Source organism: Ursus americanus, chromosome 17 (genome assembly GCF_024610735.1).
Source record: "Ursus americanus isolate L20-20 chromosome 17, mUrsAme1.1.p, whole genome shotgun sequence".
Lineage (NCBI taxonomy): Eukaryota > Metazoa > Chordata > Mammalia > Carnivora > Ursidae > Ursus > Ursus americanus.
The window spans coordinates 11,305,673-11,324,216 of record NC_142143.1 but is presented as its reverse complement, the minus strand read 5'-3'; the positions used below and the strand labels follow the sequence as shown (position 1 = coordinate 11,324,216).

The 18,544-nt window shown below is 50.6% G+C and overlaps 1 protein-coding gene and 2 long non-coding RNA genes across 3 annotated transcripts in view; 2 read left to right on the top strand and 1 right to left on the bottom strand.

Moving 5' to 3' along the window:
- The window catches only part of LOC123780633 (uncharacterized), a 60,018-nt gene extending 50,231 nt beyond the window's left edge, over positions 1 to 9,787 (top strand). The window contains exon 5 of the long non-coding RNA XR_006776464.2: positions 9,539 to 9,787. This is a non-coding gene — a long non-coding RNA (uncharacterized LOC123780633). The remainder of the gene's footprint in view (positions 1 to 9,538) is intronic.
- On the bottom strand, positions 2,308 to 16,250 carry EIF3D (eukaryotic translation initiation factor 3 subunit D). Its single transcript, XM_045779683.2, has 15 exons — positions 16,097 to 16,250; positions 13,587 to 13,719; positions 13,243 to 13,288; positions 12,054 to 12,190; positions 11,473 to 11,558; positions 10,826 to 10,898; positions 9,786 to 9,898; positions 8,731 to 8,863; positions 8,055 to 8,202; positions 7,154 to 7,284; positions 6,381 to 6,466; positions 6,171 to 6,300; positions 3,335 to 3,477; positions 2,901 to 3,184; positions 2,308 to 2,458 (listed from the first exon to the last, which is right to left on the bottom strand). The coding sequence occupies exons 2-15, from the start codon at positions 13,707 to 13,709 to the stop codon at positions 2,445 to 2,447; spliced, it is 1,647 nt and encodes a 548-aa protein (XP_045635639.1). The 5' UTR covers positions 13,710 to 13,719; positions 16,097 to 16,250; the 3' UTR covers positions 2,308 to 2,444.
- A 43-nt stretch (positions 16,251 to 16,293) lies between these two features.
- Positions 16,294 to 18,544, top strand: part of LOC123780698 (uncharacterized) — a 117,140-nt gene continuing 114,889 nt past the window's right edge. The window contains exons 1-2 of the long non-coding RNA XR_006776489.2: positions 16,294 to 16,368; positions 17,818 to 17,967. This is a non-coding gene — a long non-coding RNA (uncharacterized LOC123780698). The remainder of the gene's footprint in view (positions 16,369 to 17,817; positions 17,968 to 18,544) is intronic.

Below are 18,544 nucleotides of genomic sequence, written 5' to 3'. Positions count from 1 at the left end.
AAAAAAGCAACTAAGAGGTGTTTGCTACAGTGATTCCAATGTTGTTTGCTAAGCAACATGCACGACTGGCTGGCTGTCCCACCAAGCAGGAGAGGTAGGCGATTCTGTTTCCCACATTCTGTCGGCACTCGCCAAATGGAGGTTTAGCAGTGATTTGCCTGAGATCAAACGGTTAAGTGGAACCTGGAATTAATCCCCCGCACCCCTCACTCCAAATTATGAGCTCCTTCCAAAAGTTTTTTATTCGTCATGTTTTGCATTCTTGGTAATGTTGTAAACAAAGTGGCCGATGATAGACCCCATGTAGACACAAGCTCACTGCTCATGCACAGCAACCGGTATGGCTGCAGTGGAGGGAAACTGAACGGCAGGAGGATGAACTTGAGCCCCCGTTCAGGTGAACCAGATGATCAAGGCTGGCTTTGCACGGGTGGAATGTGGACCCTGCCTTAGATTTACAGGGGCAGAATATATGCTGTTTTGAGAGAGGTACAGGAACCTCCAAGGGACATTAAGTAGTCCAGTGAGATGGGCCTGAGGGTTCTCATGGGAAGGCAGCCATGCCTGGTGTGGAAAGAACCTGATGGTCTAACTTTGCATGGCTGGAGCTTCTTTTTATTAAAGATTGTCCCTGTGACCTCTCTCGAGAAGTCTTCCCTGACCTCTCAGAACAAAGTATCCACTAAAGAATGCCACTTATCTATTTATAGCCTGTATCTGTATCAGAAAAAAGGTTCATAGAGCAGAAATGATCTAATTCATTCTGGTGACCTCAGTGCTTTCTCCAAGATCTGGCATACAGCAAGCCATCAGTAAGCATTTGTTGAGTAAACCGTGAAACCAGACGGGCTATGCAAAGTACCTTACCAAAAGTAAAGTAGGAAGGTCTATTTAGTGGTTGTGAAGATGTGAGAACGGGTGCTAGCAGATCATTAAATACCAGAATTAGTTGCCGGTCTTATTTGGTGAGTAGAGGGAAGTCAGGACTTATAAAGTATGGCAGGGCCTTGACAGTAGGCTGACAGGCTGGGGGATGCGGTGAAAGGTTTGAGTCGGGACTAAAGCCATCAGCTTGAGGGCCCCAAGCAGGACGGATAAAAGTAGGGGATAGATAAAATAAATGAAGCATGTGGAAGTTGGTGCAGTTTTGAGGGCCCAAGGCTGAAACTGACTTCCACCTGCCCACTCATCCCAGCTAATTCCGCTGGATTGCATCATGGTCTGCAAGAGGCAGTTTTGTGAGGACCAGGCCCAACTCTGAAACCCCATGGCACTTGTCACAAGACTTTAAGGTCTGCTTTTTAACAATTTACCTATCTTGAAGACTCCCCAAGAAGCATGTTGCATGCCCTGGCTAACTGTAGCAAAACCAGTGTTTGGTTGCTTTCTGAGGCTCAATTACTATTTTTTAAAGATTTTATTTATTTGAGAGGGATAGCACGAGCAGGGGGAAGGGGAGAGGCAGACAGACAAGCAGACCTCCCACTGAGCTGGGAGCCGGATATGGGACTCGATCCCAGGACCCTGACATCCTGACCTAAGCCAAAGGCAGATGCTTAACTGCCTGAGCCACCCAGGCTCCCCAGATGCTCAATTATTTTGATTAAAGTAGTAACTTCAGGAGTGTTACTCAAAAGGTGAGGTTGTTTCCTCATCAGTACAATGACATCACTTCGACCAGCATTCCAGTTTGGATGGGCTCAGATGAGGTATTTATAGAAAGCTTAGTATAATACCTGGCAGGGTAATTACTTCAAACCATCAAGAATAGAACACTGTTCACTTATAAAAAGTACATATCCTAAGCATTTTGTAGCTGATTTATGACACACTGCTTGAGGGTGCCGGCTTGGGACTCTGTCAGCAGCCCAAACCAAGCTTGAAAACAATTTACAGCCCAATGATCACCACCCAGTGGAGCATCCATCAGAATCTTCTGGGGCAGTCTCCTTCATACACAGCACACCCACCTCAACCTTCAAAGACCGTGCCCTGCTTTCCCTTTTACTAGTGATTTGTTTCTAAGGGCAGCAGCTGGGTCTGGCACACGGCCTGCAGGCACCCAGGCCTGTGGAAACGGGCCTCTTTTGGGGACCTCCATAATGTGCCTCACAAGTGACAATCAGCCCCAGGAAAGGATCATGTCAGGCGGTTCCAAGAACAAAAACATCTGGGACATTCATCCTCTAACAGAAGGGTAAAATGAGTAATGCTCACGGCTGTACCTTACCCTCCCTCTCCCAAGAGCTACTGGGGGTGGGGGAAGGAAGAAAGGCTGCCAATCACAACGGAAGCATGTGACGAAGGTAAGAGACTAAACAGTTATACTTTATTCCACCGTCAAACTTCAGGCAGCAAGAATCAGGCAAGCATTCCATTAAGTATCCAAAGCCCTTCTAAGGCTCAGCGGAATTACAAACTCCAGCTTCATGTCACCATCTGGTTTAAGTTTCTTCCTCTGAAAGACACAAAACGTTAGAGAAATGAGCCATGTCACACTGGTGAACTGCTTGTGATTTTTACCACCTCCGCTCGGGAGTTAAGCCTTTCGGATCGTCATGGGGCTAACAGGGATTTCCTTCAGTCGCCAGCTGGTGAATGAAGCAGGAAAGAGGCGGCCTGGAGTCCGTGGAACTAGCCCAGAGCATCTTTTCTTTCACGCCACTGGCTAACCATTCCACTGCCTTCCCCTCTATGCTTCTTACTCAGCCGCTAAAAGGCCCCTCTCGCCCTGGGGCCCTCATGTGATCTAAAGGTTCTTGAAATAGCTCCTGGCGCCAAAATGGAGGCTGCTCCAAAGTCAAGTGTCAGGGAACTCTCAGGAAGTTCTACATCAGGGCTCCAGAGAAGGAGTCCCTCGCTAGCTAAGTCTAGACTTCAGAAAGAGGCCTGCTACACACCTTCCTCCTCCTCCTCCTCCTCCTCTTCATCCTCGTCGTCCTCATCGGAGCTGAACGTGCCGTCGGGCAGGCTGTAGACGCGGATGACCTGCTTGTTGGGGTCCTTGAGGATGAGGTACTTGCCCTCCTCCAGCTTCATGCAGATGTCGATGACGCAGCGCAGGATGCCCCAGGCGTTCTCCACGCTCAGGTTGATCTGGCTGGCAAACTCATTGGGCTTGAACTGCTGCGTGCCCAGGATGACGTGGCGTGAGGAGTCTTTCACGTGGTACCGGGACACGTAACTAGCGGGGAGAGGGGCCTTAGTGGTAGGGGCACAGCAAGACCTGGGGCCAAGGGGCAGTTCTTCCCAAGGGAGAGGGGAGAGGCGAGCCCCGCCCGCAGACCCCTCCCTGCAGCAGATGAATTCAGGACCCCCCCGACACGAATCTCACCCAAGCTTGAGATATTCCGACCCGGCCAGCAAAGCGCAGCACGTCCATCGGGCCAACTTGTAGCTGTTGTTCTTCAGCTCGGTGGCAATGACGGCCCCTCGCTGAGAGTCCAGCTTCTGACGCCAGTCAACGCCGTTACAGTGCTGCAGGAGGCAAGCCCAGGCACAGGAGTGAAGGGGGGGCTCCTACTGCCTGAGGCCTGGGACCTCCTTCAGCAGAGAAGGAACTCCTCTGTGGGACTCGGAAGTGGGGGGATCTGCAGGTAACCCAAGGTAAGACTGTTACCATTAAAACGGCAAAGACACAGCCCCTCCGCGCACAGCATCCCACACAGTGGGCAGCTGGCGAACTGGGACACCTCTTGTCTAGCCCAGGACCCATGCGTGCACAGTGAAACAAGTGCCATGTGAATGGCAGGGGCAAGCGTTCACGTGTGCTGTGTGGGAAGGGAGGGCTCCCTGGACGCAATGCAATGGCTCACCCAGGGGAGGACACTGACAGAGGCTGGAGGTGGCGTGATCTGACAGGCACAGAGGGAAAGGCCACAGGCCAGAGTCTGATCTTATGTGTACACATGTGTAGAGAGATCGTCTTCTCCAACCACCTCTTATATAGAAGTGGGAATTTGGGACCCAGAGTGAAGTGACCGGTTGAAGGTCACACGGCACAGATTCCCAGATTGTCTTGGTTCATGGCAACCAGAGACCAAAAAAAATACTGGAGTTAATTAAGTAGTTAGGCCCAAACCATTCAGGGATAGTATGTAAACACATACGTTTCCCTCAAAATCACTCTTGTGAGTTTGCTGTGGCATTTCAAGAGCTTCTCTGCACGGCCGTGCTGCACGATGGGAGCAGTGGTTTGGACAATTAGTTGGCAGAGATCAAGCGACTGGGGGTTGGGGTGGAGGGTGCTAAGGAAGTCAGTTAGGAGACCAGTAAATGCCCAGTAACAGGCATGATCAACAGCGTCCTAAACTGGGGTGAAGATGGCAGAACCGAGGGAGAAGATGGATCGCTCCCGCCAGTACAACAGAAGCATGTGGGGGGGACACGGGGACAGAGGGGCAGGGTGGGCAAGAGAGAGGAGATGCTTGAGGCTGAGCCTAAGGGAGCAGGAGAGAGACAAAGCCAAGTCAGAGGTGATGACAGAAACGAGGACATCGGAGGGAAACGGATTTCGGCAGAAAAACAAAGGAATGGGAGTCCAAGCAGATCTGAGGAATCACTGTTAAGAGTTCAAGGTTGAGGCCTGAGGTAGGCACAATTCTAAGATGAGCCCCGACGGCTCCTACCCTCGTGTGGGTGGAACCTGTGAAGATGAGGAAAGGTCACGCCCACGGTTAGGCATCTTCTATGTCAAAGGCATTCCGCACATGTAATTGAGGCCCCTTAAGACAGGGAGACCACCGGGGTGGGCCTTACCTAACCTTACATCTGGGTGTAAGCCAGATGCGGAGAAGTCAGAGATTGGAAGCACGAGAAGAATCGGCTGCGCGGTTGCTGATTTGAAGACGGAAGGGACCCTCGGGCAAGAAATGTGGGGGACCTCAAGGAGCTGAGAAGCCCCAGCTGACAGCTGGCACAAGAACGGGGGTGCTCAGCCCCACAACAGCAAGGAACTCTGAAATTACGCTAACTAGAATGGGCCTGGAAGTTTCTTCCAGAACCTTCAGATTCATTTTAAGCCTTTAATTGGTTACGGAACAAAAGACAACGAATACGAAGCTGTACAGAAGAGTAACGGACGAACAGAGCCATGTAGGGGCTGACCTGACAGAAGGCTCCCCCAGAGCTCACGAAGGACGGGGGCCAGCAGAGAACACAGGCGAAGGGAGTGAAGAAACGTGCAGGACTAGAGTCAGGTAGCAGCACAGAGCGCAAGGCCACAGAGCTACAGTGACACCGAACGCTATTGGGAGGCCCGGCAGAAAGTCTAAGAGGCGGCCAGCGGCCCCAGAGCTGAGCTCGAAGAAAGGCTTCTGGTGTGCTCCTTCATCAGGTGACCGAGGCTAAGGGACACGTGGGGAGTGGGAAGCAGCAGCGGTAAATGCGATCCCGGAGGATCTAATGAAGGCAGAGCAAAACGGCCCACAGACTCCGTATCTCCTTAGACCCCGTTCAACGTGCGCCTGAGCTGTCCTTCCCATGGAGGACCCTTTATTCGGTACAGCGGCGCCCGGGAGCACTGCCCCCCTGCAGCCAAGTCAGGCACGGAAGCCCCAGCAGCTTCAGAGAGGGGAGCAGCCCAACAATCACGGATCACCAGCATGAGAGGGAAGCAGAAAGAGGAAAGATGAAGGAAGCCCATTTCTTTCAAGAGGCCTCCTGAAGAGCCAAATCTTTGCTGATCTGAGAATCTCGGAGTTCAAGAAGGGAAGGAGTTGGAAGAAGAAATCAGAAGGCTGGAGAGAAGGCAGTGGCTGCTCTAAATGAAACAGTTGATCAAAAAAAGAGCTCTGGGGCTTACAGGACACCTGCCAACCTAGACGATGAGATCAAAACCAGACGCTCGCAGAGACCAGGAGCCCACGGGAGGGTAGAGGGGACAGAGAGGGAGAAAGTCCTGTGGGGAGGTAGTTACGACCGGTTTCTGCGTGCAGAAGAGTTCTTAAGCCTTAACCACGTTCTACACACACACACACACACACATGCACACGCACACGATCTTTCTCACTGAGGAACTAGGGGAGGAGAAACTCTGAAGCCCCAAAAAAACCCACATCTTGGTAGCCGTGTAAGTGATGTGGGGGGACACGAGACCGAGGCTCACAAAGGCTAGCCAGGAACAGCACGGCCCACAGGAACCACACACAGGGAGACCAAGCATGCCTCACCCTAGAATCCCACTCGTTGAGGGTCTTGATGTTGATGAAGGACACTTCCCCGTTGGCTCCAGTCATGACACCGTCGTGCTCACAACGGACAATAAGGTCAATGTCGTCTCCAAGCTTCCACCTGCGGTACCTGCAGCGAACACGGAGCTTGTCTGGTCACTGGAAACACCGGATTTTAGAGAGGCCGCCCAACCCAGGTGGCTGACATACCGGTAGGCGACAGAGGCGACTTCATTCTTGTCCATGTCATCCTCCACGAACGGGTTTGGGTTGGGGAAGTTGTATCTTTCCTTCCCCTGCCAACAGACAGAGGCGTTACGAGGCAGCGAGCACTTGCGGCTGAGCCCATCGGCCAGACCCCGCACTCGGCTTAGTTACGGCCCTGGCTGGCTCCCTGTAGCCCACGGGGGTGGTGGTGGTGGGCGGTGTTTACCCCCCCACCTCGAGCATGAACCCCGACAGATCCCGAGTGCCTGCCTGTGCCACCTGTGTGCTTCGTGTGTCTGAATTAGCAGCCATGCCCTCCCCCCGCCGTTTCACTTTTCTAGAGCACATGCCACCACTAGTCACAACACAGGTTTATTTACTTTACTGTCTTCTCCTCCATTAGAATGAAGCCTCCTAAGGGCAGGAACTTTGCTCACTGCTAGATCTCCAGCACCTCAACAGTGTATTTGTATAAGACACCATTATTTGTCACAACAGTTGAAGGAATCTACACAACCTGTCTGGCTGAGACAAGTATTCTTAGTACTCTAACCTCACACAGAAGAACCGTACACCACAAAGCTCTGAAGTGGTGGGTCGAGGGTTCAGTCGGGCAGCCTGACCTCAAAGCCCCAGCTTGGAGCTCCTCTGTGACAGGCAGGGACCCCGTCTGCCCTGCTCAGTCCCACCACCCCAGAGCCTACAACACAGCAGAGGTTCCAGAAACAGAGGTTGACAGAACAGAAACTGGTGCCCAGAGGCTCTCACCGCCTCACCATTCTCAAGCACTGCTGGGAGAAGTTATGGTTGATGTAGGTCGCTTCCATGGCCAAGTTGCGGGGCGAATTGAAGGAATTGCCTTCATCTTGTGGGGGTTCATTGGCGGTCTCACTCACTGTCAGGAGGTCTGCAAAAGCGGCGGCATGGTCACCCACCCACGAAACTGAGCCATCGACAACGTGCCTGGCACTGCAGGGAGGGACACAGGCCCGTCCTCCCAAGAACCACCATCTGCCAAGCCGGCTCTCCCGAGTGTGGGGCACAGAGGGGAGGAAGCGCGGGTGCTGCTGGGTAACTTCGGATCCTCTCCAGCATTAAATTCAAGCACATCGTAAGAAACCGATCCCCTTTCAATCTTTTTGGGTTCCTCAAGAGAGTGTCTGATTTTGTCAGCTTTTTAGCAAAGAGAAGGCCCTAAGCCTCAGGTATGGAATCACATCGTTCGGTCTCACTGCTATAATGTCCTAGTGACCTGGTTTCCCTTCATGGTGTGTGTGCACACGTTTGTAAGGTACAAACACGTGCAAGTGTAGTTTTCCCATTATAAACACACTGAAGGAAAACATGGAATTAATTTAAAGAAAAATACGAAGTACGTGGTAAAGGTGGTACGGTGTGTTGGCAGAAGGCAGCAAGGTGCCGTTCAAAGGAGTAACATCTGCAAGCACGGTACTGGGGCCCTGGGAGGGCTCAGAACGCCGGCGCCTCAAGGACGTACTGCAGCGACAGGCCTTCCCTTCTCCAGGTCCCTGAGCAGGTCGGGGGGGGGGGGGGATGCAGCCACGACTATCAGTGCCTGCGGGGAGACGTTTCCCGCCCACTCTCTAGTCCCAGGGAATTGCCGCAAACCAGCACAACACCCAACACCTTTGTGCTGCTCCCAGACAGGCTTCTTACCAAAGTCAGAGTTGTCCCTCTTGTCAAAGAAGAGCTTGGACCCGACTCTCTGCACAACAATGTCCCAGGAATACACGGAGCGGGTGCAGCTCATGAGGGTGGCTAGAATGGCATCAGTGGCAAACACGTTCCCCTGAGTTTTTGCCAGCTGCAAAGACGACAAGGAGAACAAGGTCTAAGTGCCCATCTGCACAGAGAACTCCCCCGCAGGGAGCTTTCACGCCCTCACGTACACGCGCACGCCCCTCTAGCTGTCTGACGGGTGAGTCTGCAGCACACCGGCCCGCGAGCTCCCGCTGGCAGGCACCAGCCTGGCACACGAGGGCCTGCAGCTCTCCGGGCACTCGCTACATTCCGGGACGGCGCCTCGCAATGCTTTCGTCCTCACCCCGTGGCTTGTGGGAAGCACCTTCAACCCGCTTCAGAGGTAAGGCAAGGAGGCCTCAGGGAGGTAGAGTGAGGAGGCACGGCGGTGTGGGACATAAGCCCAGCTCGGCTCCCCGCCAGCATTCCAGCGTAGCCAGCGCGCTGCCCGTATTCCCCTCTGACCCTCTCCCGTTCAGAGCATCGTATCTAAAGGGGTTCCCGAGCACAGCCTGATTCACACGTATGCCCGCGTGCTGTTCCTCCTGTGGCCTCCGTGGCGGAAGCCGGCAGCGCTCCTCCCGGGGCCCACCTTTCGGATGACGGGGTCGTCGGTGGTGGTGACGGTGTGGAAGATGCGCTTGATGCTCCGCAGCGGCTTCTCGCTCCTCGTGGTGATGCGGTCGAAGGCTTTATCGTAGTACTCCAGGGCCCCACAGCACTCGCTGCGGGAGCGGGCAAGACACGTGAAACAAACGGGAAGGTCAGCTTAAAAAAGGAAACACGCCATGTAGGGGGCGCCTGGGGGGCTCAGTCGGCTGATCATCTGACTCTTGATTTCGGCTCAGGTCCTGCTCTCAGGGTGGTGAGAACAGGCCCCACATCAGGCTCTGCCCTCAGCGGGGAGTCAAAAGTCCGCTTGAGATTCTCTCCCTCTCCTTCTGGCCCTCCCTGCTTGTGTGCTTTCTCTCTCTAATAAATCAATCAATCTTAAAAAAAAAAAAAAAGCCATGGAATCCAAAGTCTTATCCAGAAATCCAATAAATAAGAGAAGAGAGAGTTTTTGGGGCGCCTGGGTAGCACAGCGGTTAAGCATCTGCCTTCGGCTCAGGGCGTGATCCCAGCTCGAGCCCCACATCAGGCTTCTCTGTTATGAGCCTGCTTCTTCCTCTTCCACTCCCCCTGCTTGTGTTCCCTCTCTCGCTGGCTGTCTCTCTCTCTGTCAAATAAATAAATAAAATCTTTAAAAAAAAAAAAAAAAAGAGATAGTTTTTATGACGAGAACAGGAGAGACAAGCTCTCCGAGTTCACCTAGGTCCCTGTCCCCTAAGCTCCGGATATGGGTCCACAGAACAGTATGAACACAACTGATTGACTCAAATTCCCCCTTTTAATGACAGGGAGACTGAGGCCAAGACAGGGACATGGGTAGTCCCAGAAGCTTCCAGTTGCATGGACTTCTGGCCTGGCGCTCTGGCCCCCACTGACTGACTTCCGTCTACTACCTGAGGTCAACAGCTCTTTGTAACGTCAGGAAAAGCTTTGCTTCTGATGAACTACGGTCTTTCTCTTCCTGCCAAGAGCCACCCAACTTGCTGGTCCACACACAGAAGCGCGTGGCGGACGGTAGCCAGAGAAGCCACTTACATGTCCTGTGGCTCCGACACTTCCAAGTAGCGCATCTTCATCAGCTGAGGAAAGTCCATCTCCTCCTTCACCTCCCAGTCACTGCGCACTTCCACCGAAGAGTCTCGGGGTTTCTGCGGTGCAAAACCAGGGGAGAGAAAAGAATTACAGCCAGCACGTAACAGCAAAAGGCGGGTTAACAGCATGAAGGGCTTTTAGTCACTAAATCTCTCCGGAACATCCGCCACGTGCTGGCTGCTTTGTAAGACAGCATCCCTGACTCTCTGGAGTTTACAATCTAGAAGAGGACTGAAGGAGTCAAGAGGTCAAAACCCACCAGGAATTTTACTCCCAGGTGATGTCGGCACCCAGGACACACCAGCTCTTTCACAGGTACATATTTTATAAAGAAGCTCTAGCAGCTTCTTATATTTCTTGCAGGGTGTTAGCAGAGCAAGCATCGCATCCAGCAAAATCTAACCGCTGCCAACCGAGTCTGTCTCCTGCTTACACACGTTTCCGTTCTCACGGCGTCCCCACAAGCACCTGCACACAAACATTGATGGCAGCATCTTTTCTAACAGCAGCAAGTGGAAACCACCCAGGCACCCATGTACCACTGAACGGACAACAAAACGTGGTATATCCACACAAGATTCCGCAATAAGGAGGTACTGAACACACCACAAGGCGGATGAACCGTGAAAACATGTTCAGTGAAAGGGGCCAGACACAAAAGACCACGTGTTGTAGGAGTCTATTTATATGAAATGTTTAGAAGAGGCAAATCCAGAGACAGAAGAGATTGGTAGTAGCCGAGGGCTAGGGAGAGAGAACAAGGGCTGACTGCTGAAGGGTATGGGGTTCTTTTCAGAATGAGGAGAATGTTCTGGAACTGGCTGTGATAATGCGGGCCCGTATCCATGAATGTACCAAGAACCACTGAACTGTACACTTTAAATGGGTGGGTTGTATATTACGTGAAGATTTTAATAAAGCACTTGTAAAACCAAATAAGCAAAAGTGAATTTCTAGATAGAACTCTGGTGTGGATACACTACCTGTGACTTTTGGTCCCACTTCTGCCTCACTCCGAATTGTTTCTGAAATTTTTTCTGCAGTCGTATGCGCTCTCTAGAAAGACAAGAAGATTGTGCTTTTGGTGCAGATCCTTAGGTCAGTGGCGTTTCGAAGGGCAGAAGCTGCCATTCTCTTCTGCTAAACTGCATCACTGACTTCTTAGAACTAAGAAAACAGGGGCTTCGTGAAAAAGAGCAGACCAAAAGAGTGCATGCTCAGGTGCTGCTAAGAGACACACTGCCCCCACACCGACCAGGTGGGTTCCACTCCCCCTCCAGAGAGGCCACCGGCAGCCTCAGCCCAGCAGGGCTGCTGCACGACACAGCCCCCAGCGCCCTGTGTGAAGGAGGCAGACCCGAGCTGAGGGAAGCCCCAGAGCTCTTCTTACCTGCCCTCGTTTCCTCCCAGTGCCTGGCCGCTGCCAAGTACCTTCCCACCCCGCTATCTGCCAATGGTGGCCCTTGGAGAATGAGGGCAGGCCCAACAGTGGCTTCACTGGCGTCAGGAAGGTTTTTGTTTTTGTTTGTAATGCTGGGGAAGACAACCGTCCTCCTGCTTTGGCCCAGTGATTTCAGAGTACGCTCAGTCCTGGAAGGGTTCCTCGTTCCAGGAGGACAGGAAACCTCACCTCTCTTTCTGTTTGGCGCTCTTAGGCAGGGTCTGCAGGTTGAATTGCAACATGTTCCGTCGATCTTTGTCTCTGCGGAGGTTCCGCTGGGAATTAAGAAAAAACACCCACGTTAAAATCCTGGGGATCTGACGGACGATAGGCAGCGCTTAATGGGAGATCTTTACTTGGAATTCGCATAGACGTATGTTCACGTTTTTTATTGAAGTTTATGGGCTCCTATTAGAGTTGCAGTTTGCCTCTTTATGTAGTAAGATGTAGCCCGACTGGACCATCTGCTTAATAAAGCCTGCACACAGCGATTAAATGAGGCAACAGGCACCTTTTTACCTGACGCAGACACCCCCTCTTGGCACAGATGCACAATGTCTTAGCCTACCACAAAAACCTCAACTATTTAAATTCACCTCTGGACCCAGTATAAGTTTACTTTAGCACAATGTGTCACTGGTCAGCTACCTCGAAGTCACTGAAGACCTATGAAAATGCACTTTCATCAATACGCACAAGGTAGCATTTTTAGCAGGTGGCAGCCAATGGTAATGGCCCCTAGATGGTCAGATTGCTGGCTCTTGGCCTACCTGTGCAAATCGCATCCGATTCCGCTGGTAGGCGGTCTTCTGTGTGCGCGCCGTGTCCACCAGCTGGAAACTAGTTTCGTCCTCCTCGTGGAAATAAGCATACTGACTTCCACCGCCAAACTGAGAGGAGTACTTATCTGCAGGCAGAGGCAGTGATGTGTAACAGCTTCTACCTAAAGACTTTACACACAGGCTGGTCTAAAGCCCTGCTACTTAAAGTGTGCTCTCTGGACCCTTAACAGAAGTGCATGCTGACAGACTCACCCAGATTCACTAAATCAGGATCAGCGTTTTAAGATCCCTAAGTGATTCATGTGCACATTCAAGTTTGAATAGCTCTGGTCTAAAGAACTTTCTAAGTCAAGACAGAGTCGGAGGACCTCAAGGCCATTTCACACCCTGCCTTACTCGGTAAGAACAGGAGTTAAGATTTACTCTCCCAGAAGAAACAAACGTGGGGCGTGCATTATGCAAACGGGCAACCATCTGTATCATCTGGTACCCAAAGCAGACAAGTCTAATGGGTCACGATATGCTTTCTGCTGACCTCAGCCTCAGATAATCTTTTTTTTTTTTTTAAGATTTTATTTGTCAGAGAGAGAGGGCATGCACATAAGCAGGGGGAGCAGAAGGAGAAGCAGGCTCCCCAATGAGCAAGAAGCCCTATGTGGGACTCAATCCCAGGACCCTGGGATCACAACCTGAGCCAAAGGCAGACACTTGACTGACTAAGCAATCCAGGCGTCCAACCTCAGATAATCTTAACTTAGTATTCCAAGTAGTCACTTCCAAGAATCTCAACTGGCACAGAAGAAAACCCAACCCATTTATTGTATCAAGATCTTAAAATCTGGGGTCCACTGATTGTCTTCCCAGGTTCAGTAAACCCCAGGCACTGGAGTGCAAAATGGGAATGAAGTCAATGGATCTATGAAAAGGTTGGTGGTGCCCTAAAAGTGGAAGGGAAAAAAAATCTCACTATAACCTATTAAACCTATTTAATAAGCAGTCTAAGTTTTGCGGCCATAAAAAAGAAAAAGATACTGTCTAGAGTTTAGACTATGACCCTAAAAACTATGAATTATCATCATCATTTTGTTCCTGTTCTAGAATGCTTTTGGATGGAGCTTACTAGAAAAAGTAACAATCCTCCCAAGGCCCTTGTCTGGGCAGTCAGTTGAACACTTACTCGTGTACCTCTTATCTTGGTATGTGGCACCTGTCCAGTCTGCAACCTGTCAGAGCAACAAGGGAAGAGCACACAGGTCAATCAGACACGTTTCTGCTGACCCAGAAACCCCCGTAAGTGAAGATACCGTCTGGGAAAAACCAAAGGAGGACTGGCTCACAAGGCCTTTGTAAGTGCCCAGTTCTCCTAGGACTATTGGAAGTACCCAGGCATTCTAGCCTTCCCCAGCTGGTGTCCTTATAAGGAACACAGGAGTTATGCTTTTGAGAGAATAAACTTGGAATGAACTAATGGAGGGTAGCAGCCACAGCTTAAAAGATTCACTCTCACCAACAGGCAAGTACCTTTCCTAGCCGATCTCCTTTGCTGAACGGCTGGTAGGGCATATCCCGAAACTGCTCGGGCACCGCACAGGGACCCCAGCCTGAGGGGTTGTCCTGGATCACGGGGGTCATGAACTTTGCCATCTTCTAAAACCTTAAAAATACAAATAATGTGAGCAGCTTAAAGGCCTCCAAGTACAAAGAGCCTTCCATTGAGGTAAGCTAAGACATAATGATAAAATTCAAAAGGCAACACACAAAATGGAACACTCAACTGTTGAGCTCCTACTAACTCAATCTGTTTCCTCGTAGATAATACTGTGAATACTTAAAACTCAGAAGACCACTAACAAAACTGATCTACTGTATTGCACTGATTCCATGACACCCACTTTCCCTACTATTTCGTCTTTGAAATGAGGCTGCACCTCATGCTTGATCGGTTGTCTTATTTTAATTGACAGTTTGTCTTTCTTAGTGCTACATAACATAGTGGTGCCTCTTAAACTCAGTGGTGTCTCAGGTTTGATGGAATGTAGTAACCTTTTCTCAAGTTTAATAACCGTGTTCTAGTTCTCAGAAAAACCTTCACCAAGGCATACAATTCGTAGCTTCCCTAAGTCTCAGGGTTTTCATTTGTAAAATGAGTAAGACCCTTGTTTAATTCATAGCACAAGATCATTGCAAAACACTTGGTAGTTACACATATGAAAACGCTTCCATTTTAAGATACTACACAATTACAACTGGGACTTGCATAAAATGCGTTTACACAGAGCGCTGAGAAAAAAGAGCCCATAAGTATAGCCTGATATTTAACTTTTCTTTCTTGTTTTTCTGATTTTCTGTCATCAATGCAAATCCTTATGCAGAACAAGTGGGCACAGAGCCAAGCAAAAAGCCTGTCAGAAAGCTGAGGTTACCCTAAACCTTAGGTTGTAAAAGCGGCCATATGTCACATGTTTGTAAATATTATGAATACCAGTCAATGTTCTTGCGTTTACCCTGCCTAAACTCAGTGGATGCGCCCAACAATCCTGGGGTAGCTTCTAGTATCATCCCCACTTTTCAGATCAGAAAACTGAAGCACAGAGAAACTAAGAAATTGTTCAAATTTGCAATGCTAGCTGATGAAGAAGATTTGAACCAAAGCAGTGTGGCTGGGATCCACACTCTGCGTAATGCTGTAGCTCCTCTCAAGCAGGTCTTTTTGCCTGACAGTTCCTATCAAAACCCGAGGCACTTATCATCCATCGTAATCCTCAGGGGTGCTCCCAGAGGAAAATTCATTGCACAAGTATTTCTGGAGCCGGGAGAGTAATCAAAGCGCACAGGCATAGTGATCGTATGAAGTTCTCAGTGTTCCATGATGGGGAGAGATTCAGGCTTCCTACAGAAGTGACAGCGGGGTGACAGCAACGGGGAACATACCCGAGAGCTTCATCCTCCGACTCTCAACTTAAGCTACACTACAGGAAGAGCATTGAGAGGAGTGGCAGCTTCAAGAAAACGCTCGTTAAAATGAATATTTATTGAGCTCCGACAGTGTGTCACACAGTGCTAAGTTAGTGAACAGCACTAACTCCCCCACACCCCCATTTTAGAGATTAAAAATTTGCAGCTTGGCCAATTAAGCTGTTGCTCCGCCTACTGTTTCCACAGAGAGTTGATTTCCAGGGTTGTCTGCCGTAAGTCCAGCATTCCTCCCATTATGTTATAGCTGGGCAGCAGCCTGAAGAAATGGGGTTATAGACCATACCTAGTAACCCAGTAACAATATTCCAAAACGTGTTAAAAAAAATCTAGTCATTCTGCCACAGTTCAAGATGGAAACAGACCCAAGGCTCCAGCGGGTGGGAGGAAGTCCCCTGGCTTCAACACAAGTAAAATAAGAATGAGCACAACGGAACCAGAAGCAGAAACAGCCGGCCGTTGTATCGGAGTGACAGCTGTATCGCTGACAGGGGCGGGGTGGGGAGGCACCCCAGGGCACTCAGAAGGAGCCCTGTGGCTGGCGGGCCATGGTGTTGTGTAGATTATCCAGGCCACTACAGATCAGACGCCATCAGTCCCGGAGGAGAGAGTTTCAGATCAGAGATGAAACCTATGCCCCCACAGCTGTCCATTTCACAGAAAAGGAAAGAAAACCTTTGGACTGTGAACTCCTCAGAGCAAGGTCGAACATTGCTCAGCTTGGAACCCCCCAATACCTCCTTCACAGAAACTCAGGGAGCCCCTGGCCACTTTGAAGACCCCGAGACCCAACGCGGCTAAGAGATATTATCAAAGTCGCTCAGTCCGTGGCCGCAAAGCGGAGCCTAAAGCCAGGGGACCTCACCCACAAGGCCGTGCCCCGCATCCCTAAGTGTGTCGGGCCTGGGGTCCCCGAAGGTGGATTCCTGCCCCGCCCAGCGGAGGGGCAGAGGCGGCCGGAGACGTACGGGAGGTCTCTTCCGGGAGGCCTCCGAAGGCCAGGCCCAGCCCAAGCCAGTTCCAGAAATCCATGGAACCCTATGGAACACTCCACTCACCTGTAAAGGCCTCTGCCGACCCCGATGGCGAGAGATGGTCCGGGTCGGAGACGGCACAACCAGCTTCCCTCCGAAGAACAGGGAAAAGGAGGAAAGATGCGCGCGCACAGGCCGGCGCCGTAAACACAATCGGCGCTGTCGTAAACTGCCCTCTAGCTTCCTCTGGAATCAACGGCAGAAGGCATGAGTCGTAAAGCGACGGCACACCCGGAAGGTCGTCACTGCTCTTTGCGATGTATCCTCGTGGTCTCCGAGGAGCCAAAACGCCGGAGGTGTGTTTACAGTTACGTCACGGGCACATCCGGCGACTCCCCCAGAGGGCGTCCCGAATATTTGAAACGTGGCGGGGGTGCGCTGGAAGCTGGAGGCCCGGGAGTGGTGATGGCCGTTTTGTGTCCAGTAGCGCTTCGCGGACGCTTCGGCCCCTCTGTATCGCAGAGTGACCGGGGCTCCGGCCTTCTCTGGTCAATCGTCTGGCTCGGGTCTCACAGCTGGCGGCAGGTCGAGGGTCCGGGGCAGAGGTTCTGGTTACCATCCCTCCCCCTCCTTCCACCCCCGCCCCGCCCCTCCTTTTAGGTTCGGAAACTGAGTCCCAGAGGGCTACGGTATCCTAAGTAGCTCCGGTCGCTGGTGTAGGGGTAGCCGCCAGGATTCAAACCATATTTCCACGGTACTCAAACTTTGTCGTACGACGAAGATTTCTGGAGCGCTAATGTGTAGGATGGAAACTCCGGGTCTCACTTCCACTGATTGCTACTCAGCTATGTTTAAGCTGGAGGCCCGGAATCTGGATGTTAGTTAGCGATTGTCATTCTGATGTGGCGACTCGGGAACCACTTTGCCACAAAGGACAACAGTGCTGTCCTTTCCGCAACTATTGGCCTCTGGAATTTGTCCTGAAATCTTATTCAGAGATTTCAAAACATTGAAAGAATCTGAGGATGTGTTTTTATTTACACTTCAGGTCCTTTTCTATCTGGTCTGCTAGGATTCCTCATCAGTCTCCCAGCGTGACTCCTTTATTGGAAAGTAAATCTATTAGATCTGATAGCTGCCGGGCTCTGCCACTTGCTAGCTGTGTAGGCTTCACATCTCTGGGCTGCAGTTTCCTTATCTGTAAATTGGAGATGATAAACAATAATTGGGTACTGTGAGCGTAAAAATAAATTAATGTGAAAATAGTAATTCCACTTACCAGTTGTGTGTACTTGAACAGGTTATTTGATCTCTGTCAAGCTGCTTACTCATCTGTGAAATGAAAATGTTAATACAGAGGCGCCTGAATAGCTCTGTCCCTTAGGCATCTGCCTTCAGCTCAGGTGGTGATCTCAGGCTCCTGGGACTGAGCCTAGGGGTCTCCTTGCTCAGTGGGGAATCTGCTTCTCCCTCTCCCTCTGCAACTCTCCCTGCTTGTGCCGTCTGTCAAATACATAAATAGAATCTTTATTTTAAAAAAAAGCTAATAGGTGCATTTGTTTCCGTAAATTTTCTCCCAACCTCCTCATGTTCCCAGTTTTCCTAATTTTTGCTGATGGCACCCAGTTAATGGTGCTGGGTGCAAAGCGTTGTAGTCATCATCAATAGTTTCTGTTCCCTTTTCCACCACATTTCCACATCAATCCTTTACCCAATGTTCTTTGATGTACTTTCAAAATACCTTAAAAAAAAAAGACTTTATTTATTTATTTATTTATTTATTTATTTATTTATTTATTTATCAGGGGGAGAGAGAGAGAGAGAGAGCCGGGGGAGCAGCAGGCAGAGCAAGAAGCAGATTCCATGAAGAGCAAGTAGCCAGATGGGACTTGATCCCAGGACTCTGGATCATGACCTGAGCCGAAGGCAGACGCTTAACTGACTGAGCTACCCAGGTATGCCAATTTTCAAAATACATCTTGAATGCTTTCCCTCACTGTATCCAGCCTCCTACTTGGACTCCCAGTGTCCAGTCTTGATTCTCTAGGATTCCTTCTCCAGTGGTACCCAAAGCAATCTGTTCACAGTTTCCTAGGAGCTTCATATTATGTGCTTAGAGTGAAACATGAATGTCTTCCTATGGCCTGTCTGGCCCCCAGCTACCTTTCAACTTTCTATCCTGACCCCCCCTTCTTTTTTAAATTTATTTGAGAGAGCGAGAGAGAGCAAGCACAGCAGGGGTGGGGGGAGAGAGAGAGAATCTCAGGCAGACTTCCCACTGATTGTGGAGCCCCCACACAGGGCTCCATCTCACGACCATGAGATCATGACCTGAGCTGAAACCAAGAGTCTCAGACACTTAACCAACTGCACAACCCCAGCACCCCTATATCCTGCCTTTGTCTCCTCACTGTGCTGTAGCTACCATGATCTTTTTTCTATGCCTTAAGTACATCGACTTCATATCTAGCTCAGCAGGGCCTCTGTACTTGCTATGCCTTCTGCATGGAACGTTCTTTCCCAGACCTAACC